This window comes from Labeo rohita, chromosome 25 (assembly GCF_022985175.1).
Source record: "Labeo rohita strain BAU-BD-2019 chromosome 25, IGBB_LRoh.1.0, whole genome shotgun sequence".
Classification (NCBI taxonomy): Eukaryota; Metazoa; Chordata; class Actinopteri; order Cypriniformes; family Cyprinidae; genus Labeo; species Labeo rohita.
In genome coordinates, this window is record NC_066893.1 from 10,719,820 (window position 1) to 10,735,517 (window position 15,698).

At 38.0% G+C, this 15,698-nt stretch overlaps 1 protein-coding gene across 3 annotated transcripts in view; it reads left to right on the plus strand.

Moving 5' to 3' along the window:
* The window catches only part of pot1 (protection of telomeres 1 homolog), a 53,985-nt gene that overhangs the window by 20,363 nt on the left and 17,924 nt on the right, over window positions 1-15,698 (plus strand). For all 3 annotated transcript variants that reach the window (XM_051099828.1, XM_051099825.1, XM_051099826.1), the window contains 2 exons: window positions 616-909; window positions 1,004-1,159. In XM_051099828.1, coding sequence (XP_050955785.1) covers window positions 616-909; window positions 1,004-1,159 — 450 coding nt within the window. The remainder of the gene's footprint in view (window positions 1-615; window positions 910-1,003; window positions 1,160-15,698) is intronic.

Sequence of the window (15,698 nt, forward strand, 5' to 3'; positions counted from 1 at the left end):
GGGCCTAATTACCTACTGTTTTTGACAAACACCAATGTCGTGTGGTAATTTAACTACTGTTCGAATCCACATCTCATTTATCACTGAGGTGCCATGTAAATTTATTTTTACAGACGTCCACATGAGAAGCAATTACCATCCAAATAGGGCTAATTTTAAGCATCTTTTTTTGTGTAAAACATAAAAAAGCAAATTCACACACTCAAATGGTACATTCAAACTGATGTTAAATTGCTGTGACAACACAGTCCATGAGAGGAATTGGAGCACGTTTAATGTATCTTTGTGCAAGTAAGCAATGACATGATGCAGTAAATACCAATGGGAGTGAAGATAGTGGTCATGTAATCCAGCTCCTGATGGGATTAGATACAGTAGTTGAGTACGAACACTAGCGAGCAACAACACAGCAACTTGCCAGCCTCCATTGACTAAAGAGCTGTCAGTGTAAATACATTTTGAATTTTAAACATTGCATACACATTGGTCAAATATACTTCTAACATCGAAATAAATTTCTTGGCGACATGTATGTAAGGTGATTTTAAGAGCGTCACCAGTTTCAAGTCATTCTCACTTTAAGGCTCTATATGACTAAGTGTGTCTTTTTTCCAGACTGATGTGTTCAGGGACTCCATGTCGCTCTTGAACACCTATGGTTGGTCTACAGTCACGTTTGATGGAAAAACTGACAGCCCAGTAGTCCCTCGTACCTCCAGCAAATCATTTCACTTTGAAGAATCCGATAAACGTATGGTGCAGGAGCTTCGCCAGTGGGCTGCCAACCAGTCTTGGATATCCAGTGACCTCACAGTCACTCTGTCTTCAGTACAGCCCGGGATGTACTTTGATTTGACCTGCCAATTGCTGGCCAAAGCTGTCATGGATAGTCGTTGCATCCTGTTGAAGGTGCTTTCTGTATTTTTTATTTTTTTATTTGAATCTGAATCTTTAAAATCATTGAATCTTGAATCTAGTACTGACGGTTACACAATGTGTTCAGGTTTGGGATGGGACAAAGTGTCAACATCCCCTATTGAATGTTGCGGTTGCATCTGACGCATTAGAAGGAGAATCCACTGTTGCTAAAGACAGGATGAACCTGACAGCTAACGTTCTGGTCTACGACAATCACTTGGAGGTGGCTCGGGACTTAAAGGTGAGTTTTGACATTGACCTTGCAATGGTTCTATATCAAGGGTGTCCAGTCCTACTTGTGGAGGTTCAAAAAACTGCAAGACCAGAAACTTTTGGAGAAAGGTCTTCCAGGAACAAGATTGGACATCCTTATATATATAGTACACAAGATTTGCCTTGCGAAAGTATTCATACCCCTTCATTTTTTTTTTTTTTTTTTTTTTTTTTTTTTCATGTTTTATGTTGCTGCCTTATCTTAAATTATTTTTTCCACATCAATCTACACTCCATACACCACAATGGCTAAGCAGAAAACACGATTTTAACATCTTTGCAAATTTATTAGAAATAAAAAAAACTTAAATGATTCCATTGCATAAGTATTCATACCCTTATCTGGGACACTTGAAATTTAGCTCAGGAGCATTCATTCTGCTTGTAGATGTTAGTACACTTCGAGTGGAGTTAACTTGTGGCAAATTTAATTGAATAGGTATGATTTGGAAGGGCACACATCTTTATAAAAGTTCTAACAGCTGAAAATGTATATCAGAGTAAAAACCAAGCCCTAAGGTCAAAAACACTGCCTGTAGAGCTCAGAAACAGGATTACATCAAGCCACACATCTGGGGAAGTGTTCAGAAAAATTCTGCTGCATTGAAGTTTCACAGAAGCATGTACTTTCTATTAACCTTAATGGAAGAAGCTTGAAACAACCAGGAATCTACCTAGAGCTGGCCTTCTGGCCAAACTGAGTAATTGATGGAGAAGAGCTTAGGATAAAGTGGTGATCAAGAACCTGATGGTCACTCTAGTTGAGCTCCAAGCTCATATATGCAGATAGGAGAAACCTACAGAAGGACAAACATCACTGCAACACTCTATCAATCTGGGCTTTATTGCAGTGTGGCCAGACTCAATCCTTTTTTCAGTGAAGACGCATGAAAAACACACAAATTTTCAATGTCCTTGTAGCCACGGTCTGGACTCGAACCCAATCAAACATTTCTGGAGAAACCTGAAAAGAGCTTGAGAGCTAAAGAGGTGAGGAGAAGAATGGCAGATAATTGCCAAATACAGATATGCAAAACTTGTCGCATCATACGCAAAAAGATTTGAGGCTAATAAGGTGCTTCAGCCAAGTACTGAGTGAAGGGTATGAATACTTATGCAATGAACTTATTTCAATATTTTTTATATATACACCAGGGGTGTAACGATTCAGTACGTACCTCGGTACGAGGGTCACTGTTCAATACGATTTCAGTACAACAGAAAAAAAAAATCTACTATGATAGGTTTCTTTTCATTTGTTTTAACAGAGTAGTACTAATTACAGTTTTTTCCACATATATTTAAAAATACTAAATATTATATCAAATTAATATCATATATAGGCTATAAAATCTGTGGTACATATATACATACAAGGAATAAATACTTGAAATATATTTAATTTAGTTAACTGATAGACAAGGGAAAAAAACTGAAACATGTAACGTTTGCTGAGTTTCACTGCAGTTTTGTGACAGAAAGGAAACTCAAATGGCAGAAAGCAACATTCTATTTGTTGTTTAAGTTGATTTTGCTGGTATGAGAAAAGTTAAAGTAATCGCGCCAGCGCACACAAACACAAGACATATCAGTTCCAGGCTTCTAGCATTGCTAACTTGACAGCGCAGTTGGTACTTTATCAAAATAAGACACAGTGAACCAAACATAAGCGCGCCTGCCTCACTGTTGTCACCGTTAGAACGCAACTGAAGTACAAAGTCTATAATTTACATAATAAATAATAGTTTAGCATTTGGATGCATCGCAAATATGGAAATATTACGGAATGTTTGGATTTGTGCCGAATGAGAAAGTTAGGACACAAGAGCACAAAGCTCCATTTCACAAACAGTTGAGTGTGCAAGCCTTTAAAGTAACGTTATACTCCTTTGTCAGTGAGAGACGCGTTTAGAATCAGCACATTGCCACTGTCTAGTGGGCTTTGTTTTCAAGTTCGCAACTCCTGGCATTCACTGTTCTTCTGCCGGCAGTTATCAAACAGTGTTGCATTACTGCTGGCACTCCCTTCTGGATTGAGGGTGAATTGCCTGTATTCGTTGTAAGGCCTCATGCACCGAACTGAGATGCCCGTACCGTGACTGTTCGGTACAAATACATGTATCGTTACACCCCTACTATATACAGTTACAAAGTTGTGACAGTTCAGTTTTTGATTTGTAATTATGGTGTATGGAGTGTAGATTGATGTGGGGAAAAAAGTAATTTAAAGCAGTTTAACATAAGGCAGCAACTTAACAAAACAGGAGAAAAAAATGAAGGGGTATGAATACTTTCGCAAGGCACTGCATGTCACTTATTTTTTGGAAAACGTATAATTGGGAAACAACTTGAGTGCACTTCCTGCAAGAAAGCCTGTCCTACAGAAGCAGTAGTCTCATTTGATCAGCCTACAACCACCACCACAAGAGTGTCCTCTGTGACGCAGTTACTATTAATGCCTGTTAGAAGAATCCACCACAGGAGACCCACGCACCCACTCCAACACCTTTAATGATAAATTAGGTGTCAGGTAGGACTCTTGTGGGCACATCTTCTCATGGCTTATTTGAGAGGCGTTCACTCCTCTTCAGTCTATTGATTGCGTTTGCTGCGCTCACTTGAATCCTGCCTGTTTCCATTGCAGAAACCCATCAAAATGTCCTCTCCAATTGATTGTCTTATAACGACTTCTGAAACATATAATCTCCAGAACTACCGGCAACATTTCTGTCTTCTGCCGTCATCCTTTCTATGAATATTTAAACAGGACCAAGGTTTTCATGCTACTTTTTGAAGCCCAGAGTTGTTTCTTTTTCTTTTTTGTTAATATGTAGTTGTTCACAGCTGAGTGGCCAAAAAAACTTCTTTGACATCTTCAATACATGATTAAAAGCACAGTGAATCATTTTATTATTGTACAACTACAGTACTTATTCAGTTCATTATTTCAGTAGTTTTGAAGAGGACGCTGATGTATGAGTGTTGGTTTTTGTTTTAAGCAGTAAGCCGTTTTTGTTTGGCTCTCAGCATAATGGTTCTTTTGAATATGTACTGTGTGAATTATGAACAGAGGTGGGTGGAGTGAACCGAGCGCTCAAAAGAGGAAACGGCGAGTTGCTGACTATTCAAGTTCTTGATGCTAGAGCGTCTATTCACGCTTGTCCCCTACTGAATTCCTTCACTGTGTGTTTGTAATTAGGATACATATGAAATTGATCTAATTACTTCCTCTGCTGTGAAGTTTCAGAGAATTGTGATCTTGAGTTCTTGGTACTGTTCCCCTGTATGTGCTGTGTCGGTGCAAAACAACAGGCCTATCCATCACCTGCTGGCCATGATGTTGTTAACGCGTCTCTTCAGCCACAAACTATCAGTTAGATTGACAGAAAGAAAGATATCCCAATACATCAGCTGCCCTTACCTACAGATAAAGAGACCGGTATTTGCAGACAGTTGGAGGATTCATGGTGAGATGTATTTATGCCTGTGCCAGCTCTTATTTATAATTTCATCACGAACTAGAGATTTGCACGGACAAATGTTATTTCATAGTGACTTTATCTGAGAGAGTTCAAGCTTTTGATGTTGTTTGCATATCATTGCTTTTATAATGTAAATCTAAAATTCATTTTACCTTTTATTTGCTTTACATTACAAGAGTGACAAGCTATTACATATAATAGCAAGTTTGCTTGCTGACATTATCCACATTCATTGAAGGAAGCTCAGAAATGCAAAAACATTTTTGGTTTTCTTATAACCTTGTTCCAGTTGTTACCTTCAGCTCTTGAGTTCCTCCTTTGAATCCACACTTTTGGTGGCATAATGCAGCATTGATTGATGGGTTGTAGTCTGCTGTCTAAGCTTGTAGCTGTGCAGACTTTGCAAAAGGCCAAAGAGGGACATTCTATGGTCTTATGGACTTTATGAAAGTGTGACTGGAAGACCACATCAATAGCCGCTTTTCCACTGTTGAGTCCGTGCGAGCCAGGCAGGGCCAATAGCCTTGCATCGTAATCCACAAGGCCAAATTCAAGCTGCGTTTCTACTGCCGAACCTGCAGTACTCTAAAACCCAACCTTAAAAGAATAGTTCACCCAAAAAATGAAAAGTAACCCCGATTTAGCCACGCTTAAGCCATCCTAGGTGTATCTGACATTCTTCTTTCAGATGAATGCAGTCGGAGTGATATTAAAAACTGTCCTGGCTCTTTCAAGCTTTATAATGGCAGTGAATGGGACCCAAAAAAACTGCATCCATCCATCATGAAAAGGCTCCACATGGTTCCAGGGGGTTAATAAAACCTTCTGAAGTAAAACAATGTGTTTGTGTCAGAAAAGTATCCTTATTTAAGGGGTCCTATTATGCTCTTTTACAAAGTCTTTTGGGGGTGTACTAGAACATGCTTTCATGCTTGGTTCAAAAAAAGCATTATTTCTCACATCATTTACATTATTATAATACCTTTCTCCCAGCCTGGCACAAATGGCTCAAAGCCCGCCTTCCGAAAAACAAAATTTGTTGTGATTGGTTAGCTGTCGAACTGCGTTGTGATTGGCAAACAACTTAGACAGTTTTCGGTACTGCCCTGCCTGTACCCTTGTCAAAGAAGCAAGTTTCTAGTACAACTGTTAGCGCAAGCTAAATTAAAGTAATTCTTACATTTTAAATATGGATATATTTCGTACAAAAACGCATCAGTACAAAAACGCATCATGTGAGGCACTTTTTATTATGGATGGATGCACTTTATTGGACTTGTTTTGGACTGATGAAGAGAAACACCCCTCCATGCCGTTCTAAAGCTTGGGAGTGTCAGGATAAATTTTAATATAACTCCGCTTGCATTCATCTGAAAGAAGGAAGTCATTTACGCCTAGGATGCATGAAGGGTGAGTAAATAATACGCTACAGTAGTATTGGGTCCTATCGTCAGCCTGCGAGATCGACCAATAGATGATATTATTGTGCTAATTTATTTAATTATTTACATACTTAGTTTCATTGCCCGAAACCAGCTCCGGCATAAGGCTAAAAGCAGCCTGACATTATCAAAGAACATAATCACTAATAAGCCTAGCCTAGTCAAGTGCAAGTTTATGCTTTTTAAAAAACACTTGCGTTATAAGTGAAGGTATCTACACTGTATAATGAATAAACCTCGTCCCTACCCACCCCCTAAACATTCAAATTTCCGTAGGCGGGATTTATTTTAATGATATTCTAATGGACTGCATAGTGACATCATAACATGTGGAAAACAACGCTGTAGTCCAAAGGAGCCATTCATTGTAGTTCTTTTGATTAAAAATGAAATATCCCCCTTTGGAGTGGACTTTGAGATTTGTAACTTTGTAGATCTTTTTTATGCCCAAACATACACACCACACACTGGCTAAAATTCAAAAAGGGAAAACGCATAATAGGACCCCTTTAAAACTCTGGCTTCCGCTAACTGTCTTATGCACGTTCACAAGAGAGTGGCATTCCAGCAGATGATGTAGGCCAAAAAACTCTGACCATTGGCCCCGAGGAAGCCCCAAGAAGGCCCGATCAAGCCCTGGGAAGTAACAGTGGAAACATGACTGGCCCTGACATGTATTAGCATGCTCGCTTTTGGCCCGAAAGTTGTATTGAATAGTGTATATTAGGGCTGGGCAATAAATCGTTAACAATAATTATCGCGCGATATGAATTTCTCGATAAACGATAACAAGAGTTTGATAAATGTTCAATATAAACGAACACTAGTCATGACGCGCCACTCGGACCATTTATCCACTCTGATCAAAGTTCAAACAGCGGCACGGCGCGAACTTACTAGAGCAGATGCGTTCATTTGCTAATCTCAGTCACTAAACAGCGCTGTGAGATCCAGTGTGAAACACTTGAATTCAGTGAAGAGCACACATGGCTTGGTTTATAGTCAGATGAAACAGCGCTGACAAACGATAAACACTGTGTGCAACGATACAGTCAGAAGGTTTTTTTAATTTACAAATCACCATCATTTACTTTAGATTTACTGTAGTAGCACTAACTGCACAGTGGTATTGTGTCAGAAATGTGGGTGTATTTGTGTGACATTTTATTATATTTTAATTAATGTAGACATGTATTAAATGTACTGAAGGAGGAGTAATGGAATATCATTACAGTATTTTCTGTGATTAAGCTATGGTGTTTATGCATTTATACTAAATGTATTTAGACAAGATACAAATCTTACATATGAAAAACCATATTACATTTTTACCATGGTATTGAGGTGCTATTTGTGGTTTTAACTGTTATTATCATGATCTATGGATGATAGTATAGAAGAGCAATGGTTAATTTAAAAAAAACAGTCAGAATAATTAAATTTCACCATATAAAAATAAGGCAGTTTACAGTTATTACTGATTTTGATAATGAACATAAATCTACATCTGTATGTCTGCACAAACCTGTTTCTTGATTTGAAACAATATTACTCATTAAAACATATTTTTTTCTATTAAGATATTTATCTTGTTAAGGAAAAATGACTGGAAAAAGTGTGAAAAATTAAAAAAACATGAAATGTTGAACTTGAAAAGACACATTTAACTTTCAAATAGCAGCAAAAATCTGCCTTTAAACTTGAAAGAAATAAGAAATTGCCCTTTATCATGATAATTATTGATATTGACTGATGTGAAAAAATCAGTGTTAGAATTATTTGGCCATATTGCCCAGCCCTAGTGTCTACTGGCCATAAGAATGGTGTCACTAGGAGCGGCACCATGTTACGTTGCAGTCAGTTTTTGCTCTTTGGGTGGTTTGCTCGAGAGCACAATGACATCATGTTCAGCTTCAACGTGTTCCATAAATGCTGAGCAATGGCAACAGATTCCAATAGGGGTAACACAGTGCAGTGTGAATGTGCAACATTTGCCAAACTAGATCTTTACTCAGCAGAGCGATATTTGGACATTTGGCCTCTGCTTTGCAGTTCTTGCTAAGAGCTGTTGGCTTAGGCATGTCTGAACGACATGCAATGCATCCAACAGGTTGTTTCAATTCTGAAATTGATAGACAATGCATTAGTTCAATAATCAAAGTATCAGCAAACTGCTCTGATAATGAATAATGTTGAAGGAAATTACTGTTTTATATATATATATATATGGTAACATAATACCCAGTGATCAGAAATGCGATTTATCCACTAAAGATTGCATTGAGTCTGAATATTTCCCCACCATTATCAATATCCTGGGCCGTATCATCTCTAATATTGTGTGAAATTGCTTGAGCTCTGAGTTGAGGAGGGAGAAAAGGCGAATAAAGCCAGCCATTAGGATTAAGTGGTCTGAGAGAGATAGCTTTATGAGAGAGGAGAGAGAAGGCCAAATCAATACGGCTGTCACGGTGGACGAGGGCCTTCATTGTGGGGTCTGGGCGCACACACTTTCTTGACTTCAACTTATTTATCACTCAGCCTATAGGCCTAGTGTGGCACCCGTTAAAGGAGACATATATTATTCTGTTTTATTACAAATCAGCAGGGAACTTCCACTTTAATCACAATGAATTTGTGCTGTTTTGACTTCATTTTGTTCATCATGGCATCACGTTTAAAGGTGCTAGAATCTCTTGAGGAAACTCTGAGAACATAGAGGAAACGCCAAGTCTGTCTTGTGAAATTGTCTCTGTTGCATGCTTTTTGTGCCATTTGCATCATCTGAGTCCCAGGCCAGTTGCCGAATGCACTTGTGTCATCTCGCTTATAAACTGGGGAATGGATGCCTCATGCAATAATAATGGAGATTAAAGTAGTGCCAGACTTCCGCACGTGTACAATATGGAGGACAAGAATCACTTCAGGATTTTTGAACTACCTAATCCGAAGTATTAAAATTCAGGGCATAACTCATCCCAAACCATTTGAGCAACAGCAAGTATGATACCTCTAATCGTGTGGCTTGTTGAGGAGAGGTGAGCTATTATATTTCTAATGGTGTGTGCACCAAAAGCGAAGCAAATGTTCGCATTGTGTTACTCCATTTTCTGATACAAGCAAACGTGTCAGACATGTCAATAAGCTCTTCACTGATTGGCTTGCGTGATTGTGCATCATGCAAATTTCCCGCTCAAGTTAAAAGTAGACCCGATTGAAGTAAATACCATATGTTCACCATGTCGACCCAATTTGTGTCATTCGCGTCTCTTCACGTCTTTGTATTGACTGTGTATGTGATCTACTTGTGCGAATAATTAAATTCACTTTTGGTGTGCACACATTATAATGGTTTGTGCACACCAAATGTGTAGCAAAAATTTTCGTTACGTTATTACTCTAGATTACTCAAGGGATGTTTTCTGTGTCAGTTGCACAAATAGAATTGTGTAATTCTCTCCTTCATTTTCTGATACGAACGGGTGTGTCTAAGCTTTTTGTTGATAGGCTTGCATGACAACGGCCAAATTTTCAGTTCAAGTCAAAATTTTTCAACTTGTGTAGAAGACATGATTTAGCCGTATATCGCACGTCAATGGCAATCGAGTCGCCCGCTGCCAATTTGCGTCTATTCGTTGCATTGACTTTGTGTGTAATCTACATGGATGTTATTTGTGTCACTTGCATGAATACAGACATAAAACAAAAAAAATAATTTAAATACAACCGGACATGTCCAACTGGACGTGTCAATGAGCCCTTTGCTGATTGGTTTGCGCAACGTTGCATCATGCAAATTTCTCACTCAAGTTAAAATTTTTCAGCTTGCAAAGAAGAAGTGCATGGGGTGAATATCACGCATTCGCAGCAGCTGTATGTAATCTGCTTGTGTGAATAATTAAATTAAACAAATTAACGCAAAAGGAAAATTCTCATTGCATTGTCGCTCTAGGTTATTTATGGGATGTTTTTCCCGTCACTCGCACAAATAAAATTATTGCATAATGCTCTCCTCCATTTTCTGATACAACTAGATGTTGTGTCAGAAAATTCCAACTAGCATGGAAAACATGATTTGTGGCAGTTGCATCATCCAATTTGTGCCATTTTTGTCACACGGTGCGTATATTCGTGTCTTTGCATTGACGTTGTATGTAATATGCTCGCGTGAATGAATAAAAAAAAATCACTTTTGGTAAAATTAACCAAATTAACGCAAAGGGAAAACTCTCATTGCATTATCGCTCTAGGTTATTTATGGGATGTTTTTCCCGTTACTCATGCAAATAAAATGATTGCATAATGCTCTCCTCCATTTTCTGATACAAACCGGATGTGTCAAACTTGACGTATCAAAAGTACTGGGCGGAGAGAGAGGAGCAGGATCGGCAAAGGACCTCGAGACAGGATTTGAACTCGGGTCGCCATAAGCACAGTTGTGCTTTATGTCGGCGCACTAACCACAAGGCTATAGACGCCGGATAAGAATGTTTAAAAAAAAAAAAAAAAAAAAACCTTTTCTGATACAACCGGATATGTCAAACTGGACGTGTCAATAAGCTCTTTGCTGATTGGCTTGCGCGACAACGCATCATGCAAATGTACCGCTCGAGTTGAAATTTTTCTAAAAACTTGCGTAGAAGACATGATTGAGGTGGATGTCATGTGTTCGTGGCAGCTTTACCCAATTTGCGTCATTTGTGTCGCCCAGTGCGTATATTCGCGTCTTTGCATTGACTTTGAATGCACAAATAATGAAAGTGAGTATTTGCATAGTGATACTTGCTCTAGATTACTCGCAGAATGTTTTTTGTCACTTGTGCAAATAAAATCTTTGTGTAATGCTCTCCACCATTTTCTGATACAACCAGACGTGTCAATAAGCTCTTCACTGATTGTCTTGTGCAACAACGCATCATGCTAATTTTCTGCTCGAGTTAAAATTTTTCAACTTGCGTGGAAGATGCAATTGAGGTGTATATTGTGCGTTCGCAATGTGTTGCGCAGTTCATGTCATCCGGTGCGAATTGCGTCTTTGCATTGACTTTTTGCAATTAAATTCACTTTTGTTGTGCACACACCATAATGCTTTGTGCAAACCAAAAGTGAAGTGAATATTTGCATTGTGATACTCGCTTTAGATTACTGGCGGGATGTTTTTCGCATCACTTGCTAGAATACAAACATAACTACAGAACATTTTCTGATACAGCCGGACATGTCACAGCTCTTTTAGCATCTAATCATATCTTTGCATTGACTTTGTATGTAATCTATTTGCATGAATAATTACATTCACTTTTGGTGTGCGCACACCATAAGAATTATAAAACAGTGAAATAAATTAAATTGAAGGAGGGACCTGAGTCATAGGATTTAAAAATCCGCTCATAAGAATCATAAGCTTGCATGTACGTCTGGTTTTAAGACACATTTTGGTCGTTTCCATAACAAGTGTTAATATGCATCTCAAATGCAACTCCTCTGACCACTTGTGATGGGGTTTCAAGTAAAGGGTGTCCGATCTACTTAACACATCCTAAATGCATGAGCACCTGCAGCACAGCTAGAGCTGATGCAGTATACTGTGACATCCTGCCTCTATACACATGTGACTATCAATTATTCATAGTGAGAGAGAAATCAAGCACCTGGGTTAACTTAACACCCAGACGGCCCCTGCCTGTAATCGCTTCAGACAGCCAGCATATGACACTTATTCACTGAGGATATGTGTGTAAGAGGATGTGAATGAAGTATCATGGCTTTTTTGTTTTGTTGGCTTCATAGGACATTTGTTCTGCAATGGGCTGAGACTAAGTGTATACAGTATGCAAATTCAGTGAATCGGTGGTTTGCCTACACTGTTAAAATTCTTGTCTTTATTGGCATAGATGGTTCCATGAAGAATTTTATGCATGCATGGAATTTTTCCATTAAACAAAATGTTCTTTATAGTAAAAAAAAAAAAAAAAGGTTATTTTGATTACTGAAATGTTTTTACGGTAAAAAAATATATATATTTTGGGGGAACCAAAAATGGTTCTAATTTGGCATTGTTGCAAAAACACTCTTGATATTTTTATTTTCAAGAATATGCATGCTCATTTATCATGTTTTTATATTTAGATTACCTTTGCTGTCATCAAACAGTCTTTTAGAGTTAATCTTTAAAACACTATTAATAACACTGTTTAATTTAATCTTTAGCAAATCTAAAAATGAATATCCATTTTTCATACTGTATATTATAGTGTTGTGATGCGTATTATTTAGACAAAATAACTTAGAATCATTCAAATAATTATTAGTATTTCTGAGAAATTTAATATTAGTGTATCCATTGTTTTAACTGTCAGACAATTCAGTCAGGATGCTATTTAAAGTATTCTGCTAGAGAAAAAAAAAAATCTAATCTTAAACTAGTCGACCATCATGATCTCTATTTTGAATTAAATCAATCATTCCCACAATCATCTAAAAGTAAAAATAATAACAAAAAAATTCTTCCTCAAATCTAAAATTATTCCACACACACATAAATTGATATTCTTAGCACTCCTATTAAATAAGACTTGTGCAAGCATGTGTTGGGGCACTTCAGAAATTGTCTCCTGTCAGACGATGGAGGGTCTGTCTTAAGCACAGTATTTGCTGACAAAACACAGTGTGTCGTTGAAAAGAGAAGTGAGCACAGAGAGAATAGCTGCAGAGTTACAGACTCTTTTAGAAATCTGCACAGCTAGTCTGTTTTTCAGAGGCTTGGGAGCCCATATTCCTCACCCTGGACTAGATAAATAAAAAACAATGCTTTTACGAGTACAATAATAGATAGTAATGCTCCTAAAGGAAAATTCCAGGTGACAGTTGACATGAGATTAAAATTTACCCTATTTATCTTTGTAGTAGACATATATTAAAAAAATTGTCTTTTGTAATAATTGTTAAAATAACTTGCTCTGTACTAAACAAACCATCTTTTTAACTGACATGGTTTGAAATTAACATGCCTATCTTTATGCTGTTCTCTGCTGATTATTGTAGGAAATAATTTGGTATATAAAATAATAATAAAACATATTAGGGCTGCACGATAAATCGTGTCAGTATCGCAATCGATATTAAGAAAAGCTGCGATATTCATTTGCGCATCTTGTCAGTGATACACGGTTCTGTGATCAGTAGTAAATCAACATCCGAAGGCCAGAGGGCGCTCTCGCGCGAAAACTCCAAATATGCCCCGAAGAAGAATCCAGGAAATAACAATCCCTGCAACTGAATAAACAGAAGATTGAACTGCTTTCACTGATTTAACGTGACTAATAAACACGTAACTACGACAATATATGGTTTATCTGACTTCTTATTATAATTTTCATTATAATACAGTATATAATAATACAGTGTTATTTGACATTGCTTGTATTACTGCTTAGAACGCTATAAAATATTTTGCGTGCCTTGTTCTGTGTAAGAAGCCACATCATCTCACAGAAGGATTTATTTGAATCACTCGACTAAAGTTATGAAGTGAGTTTTAAGTAAAAACATATTATTAAATTTGGTATTTACTCGTGCTTTTTAGCAGCATGTGCTCACCAGGTTTTGTGAAGTTTTGAGCTTTTCTTTATGCTTTATAGGATTTTGGGTAAATATGGACAGGCTCCTTTTCTAAACGACCCCATTATAGCTTCCCAAAGGGTAAATTTCAAAATTGTTCTGAAAATGATTAACCTAGAGAGTCTAGAGAATTGTACTGCGGTGGTTTTTCCCAGATTGAGTGAAAATCCTAGGACTAGTTCACAAAAGTAGCTTTTTTACATCATCTCGGTCATTTAACAAATGATTTGATTGACAGCAGTGGTTATAGAGGCAAAGTTGTCCAGAATGAGGAGTTCTGTCATGTGATGCAAATATGGTGTGAAAAAAACACACAATGTACAATCATCATTTACGCCCCTACCCCCACCCCCAGGGGTCAATTCCTTTTTTTTTTTTTTTTAATTTCTCACAGACCTTTGGGGCTATGAGTGAAACGGCTTTTATCGGCTGATGGCGGCCATGTTTTTTGAGATACGCAAAAGTCCTTGTAGGCACTTGTGGCACTTTGGACCAAGACCATGCACAGCGAATTTTAACATTGATAGGACAAATGGTTGCATAAGTATAGACATTTTTTTCCCTTATAGTGTCACCAAGTGGCCTGGCTCTGGGATTTTTGTCCTGTGACCTCAAATTGAACCTCAAATTATTACATAAGTGTTCTGAGTTTGACCAATATATCTCATTACGTTCTGGAGTTAACGTTTTTTTTATTTTTTATTAAAAGTGGCCCCGCCCCTTTCAAACATTTTGGCGTCCCTTTGTGACGTGAGTCTAAAGTAAATTATTATTATTATTTTTTTAAAGGTTTATTTTTGGCCTTTTTGTGATAGGACAGATCATACAGGACAGGAAGCGAAGTGGGAGAGAGAGAAGGGGGCGGGATCGGGAAAGATCCTCGAGCCGGGATTCGAACTCGGGACACCCGTAGCGCAACGCCACTGCATATCGGTGCACTGCCCACAAGGCTATGGGCGCTGACGAAAGTTTAACTTTTTTTAAAAAAAATTATTGATATTCGCTCTCCAGAGAATCTTTCTGCACTGGTTTGGTTTCAGTCGAGTAGATAACCTAGGACTATTTCACAAAAGTAGGTCTTTCATAAAATCTCAAATACACGAAAATTTCACGATCGTATCTGAGGCATGCGTTTTGTCCATCGTGAGCCAAGGATTCCAACAGCATTAGACAACTTTTCTATTTTTATCACTGTAGCGCCCCTGTCAGGTCGATTGGGGTGAGCATTGGTGACATTGCCGGTGGTGTGAGTACTACCATCCCTCGAAGTTTCAAATCTCTACGATTTATGGTTTGGTCTGCACAATCAGTTTTATGTGGAGATTGCTGATCCTTTTCCATTCAAACAATTACAATAGGGTTTTAGCGCTATGCGCTAAAACATTTTGGGTGTTGCACTGGTCATTTTGTAAGTCTTTGTGCGTTACATTGTATTCTTTACAGATGGTCAAAATTGTATTGTTCATCTGGTCATGTAACACTTCATTATGTTGCTAAACAAAGCTTTTTCACCCATCTGGACAGCGCCATATGTTTTCCAGTGTGATACCTTTAATATCTATTATATTTTGTACAGTGCATAAACTTCAGGTCGCAACCTCAAGGATTTTGAATTATTTTTCACTGCCTTGGCAAAACACTCTCAAATGTACTCTTTGTTCATGTTCAGTGCATGTGTTGCAGGAATTGGTTTGTTTTAGTGAAAGGCAGCTTTTCTTGTTTACGAAGCGTGCTTTAGTTTTTCCATATAGATGAGAGTCTGGACAAGGTTTTGTGTTATCCGGCCGCACACATCAACAAAGCTTTGTGTAATGGAATTTTCCATGTAGGATGAGAGAGTCGAGGAACGTTACAGTTTTCCTGCTGCCCTCGCCAGCACCATCAGAGGAGCTTCACGCCAGCTACAGCACACCTGTGCTGAGCAGCCTGGCTTCTTTCCCTGCTGTGCGTAACCAAGCGTGCA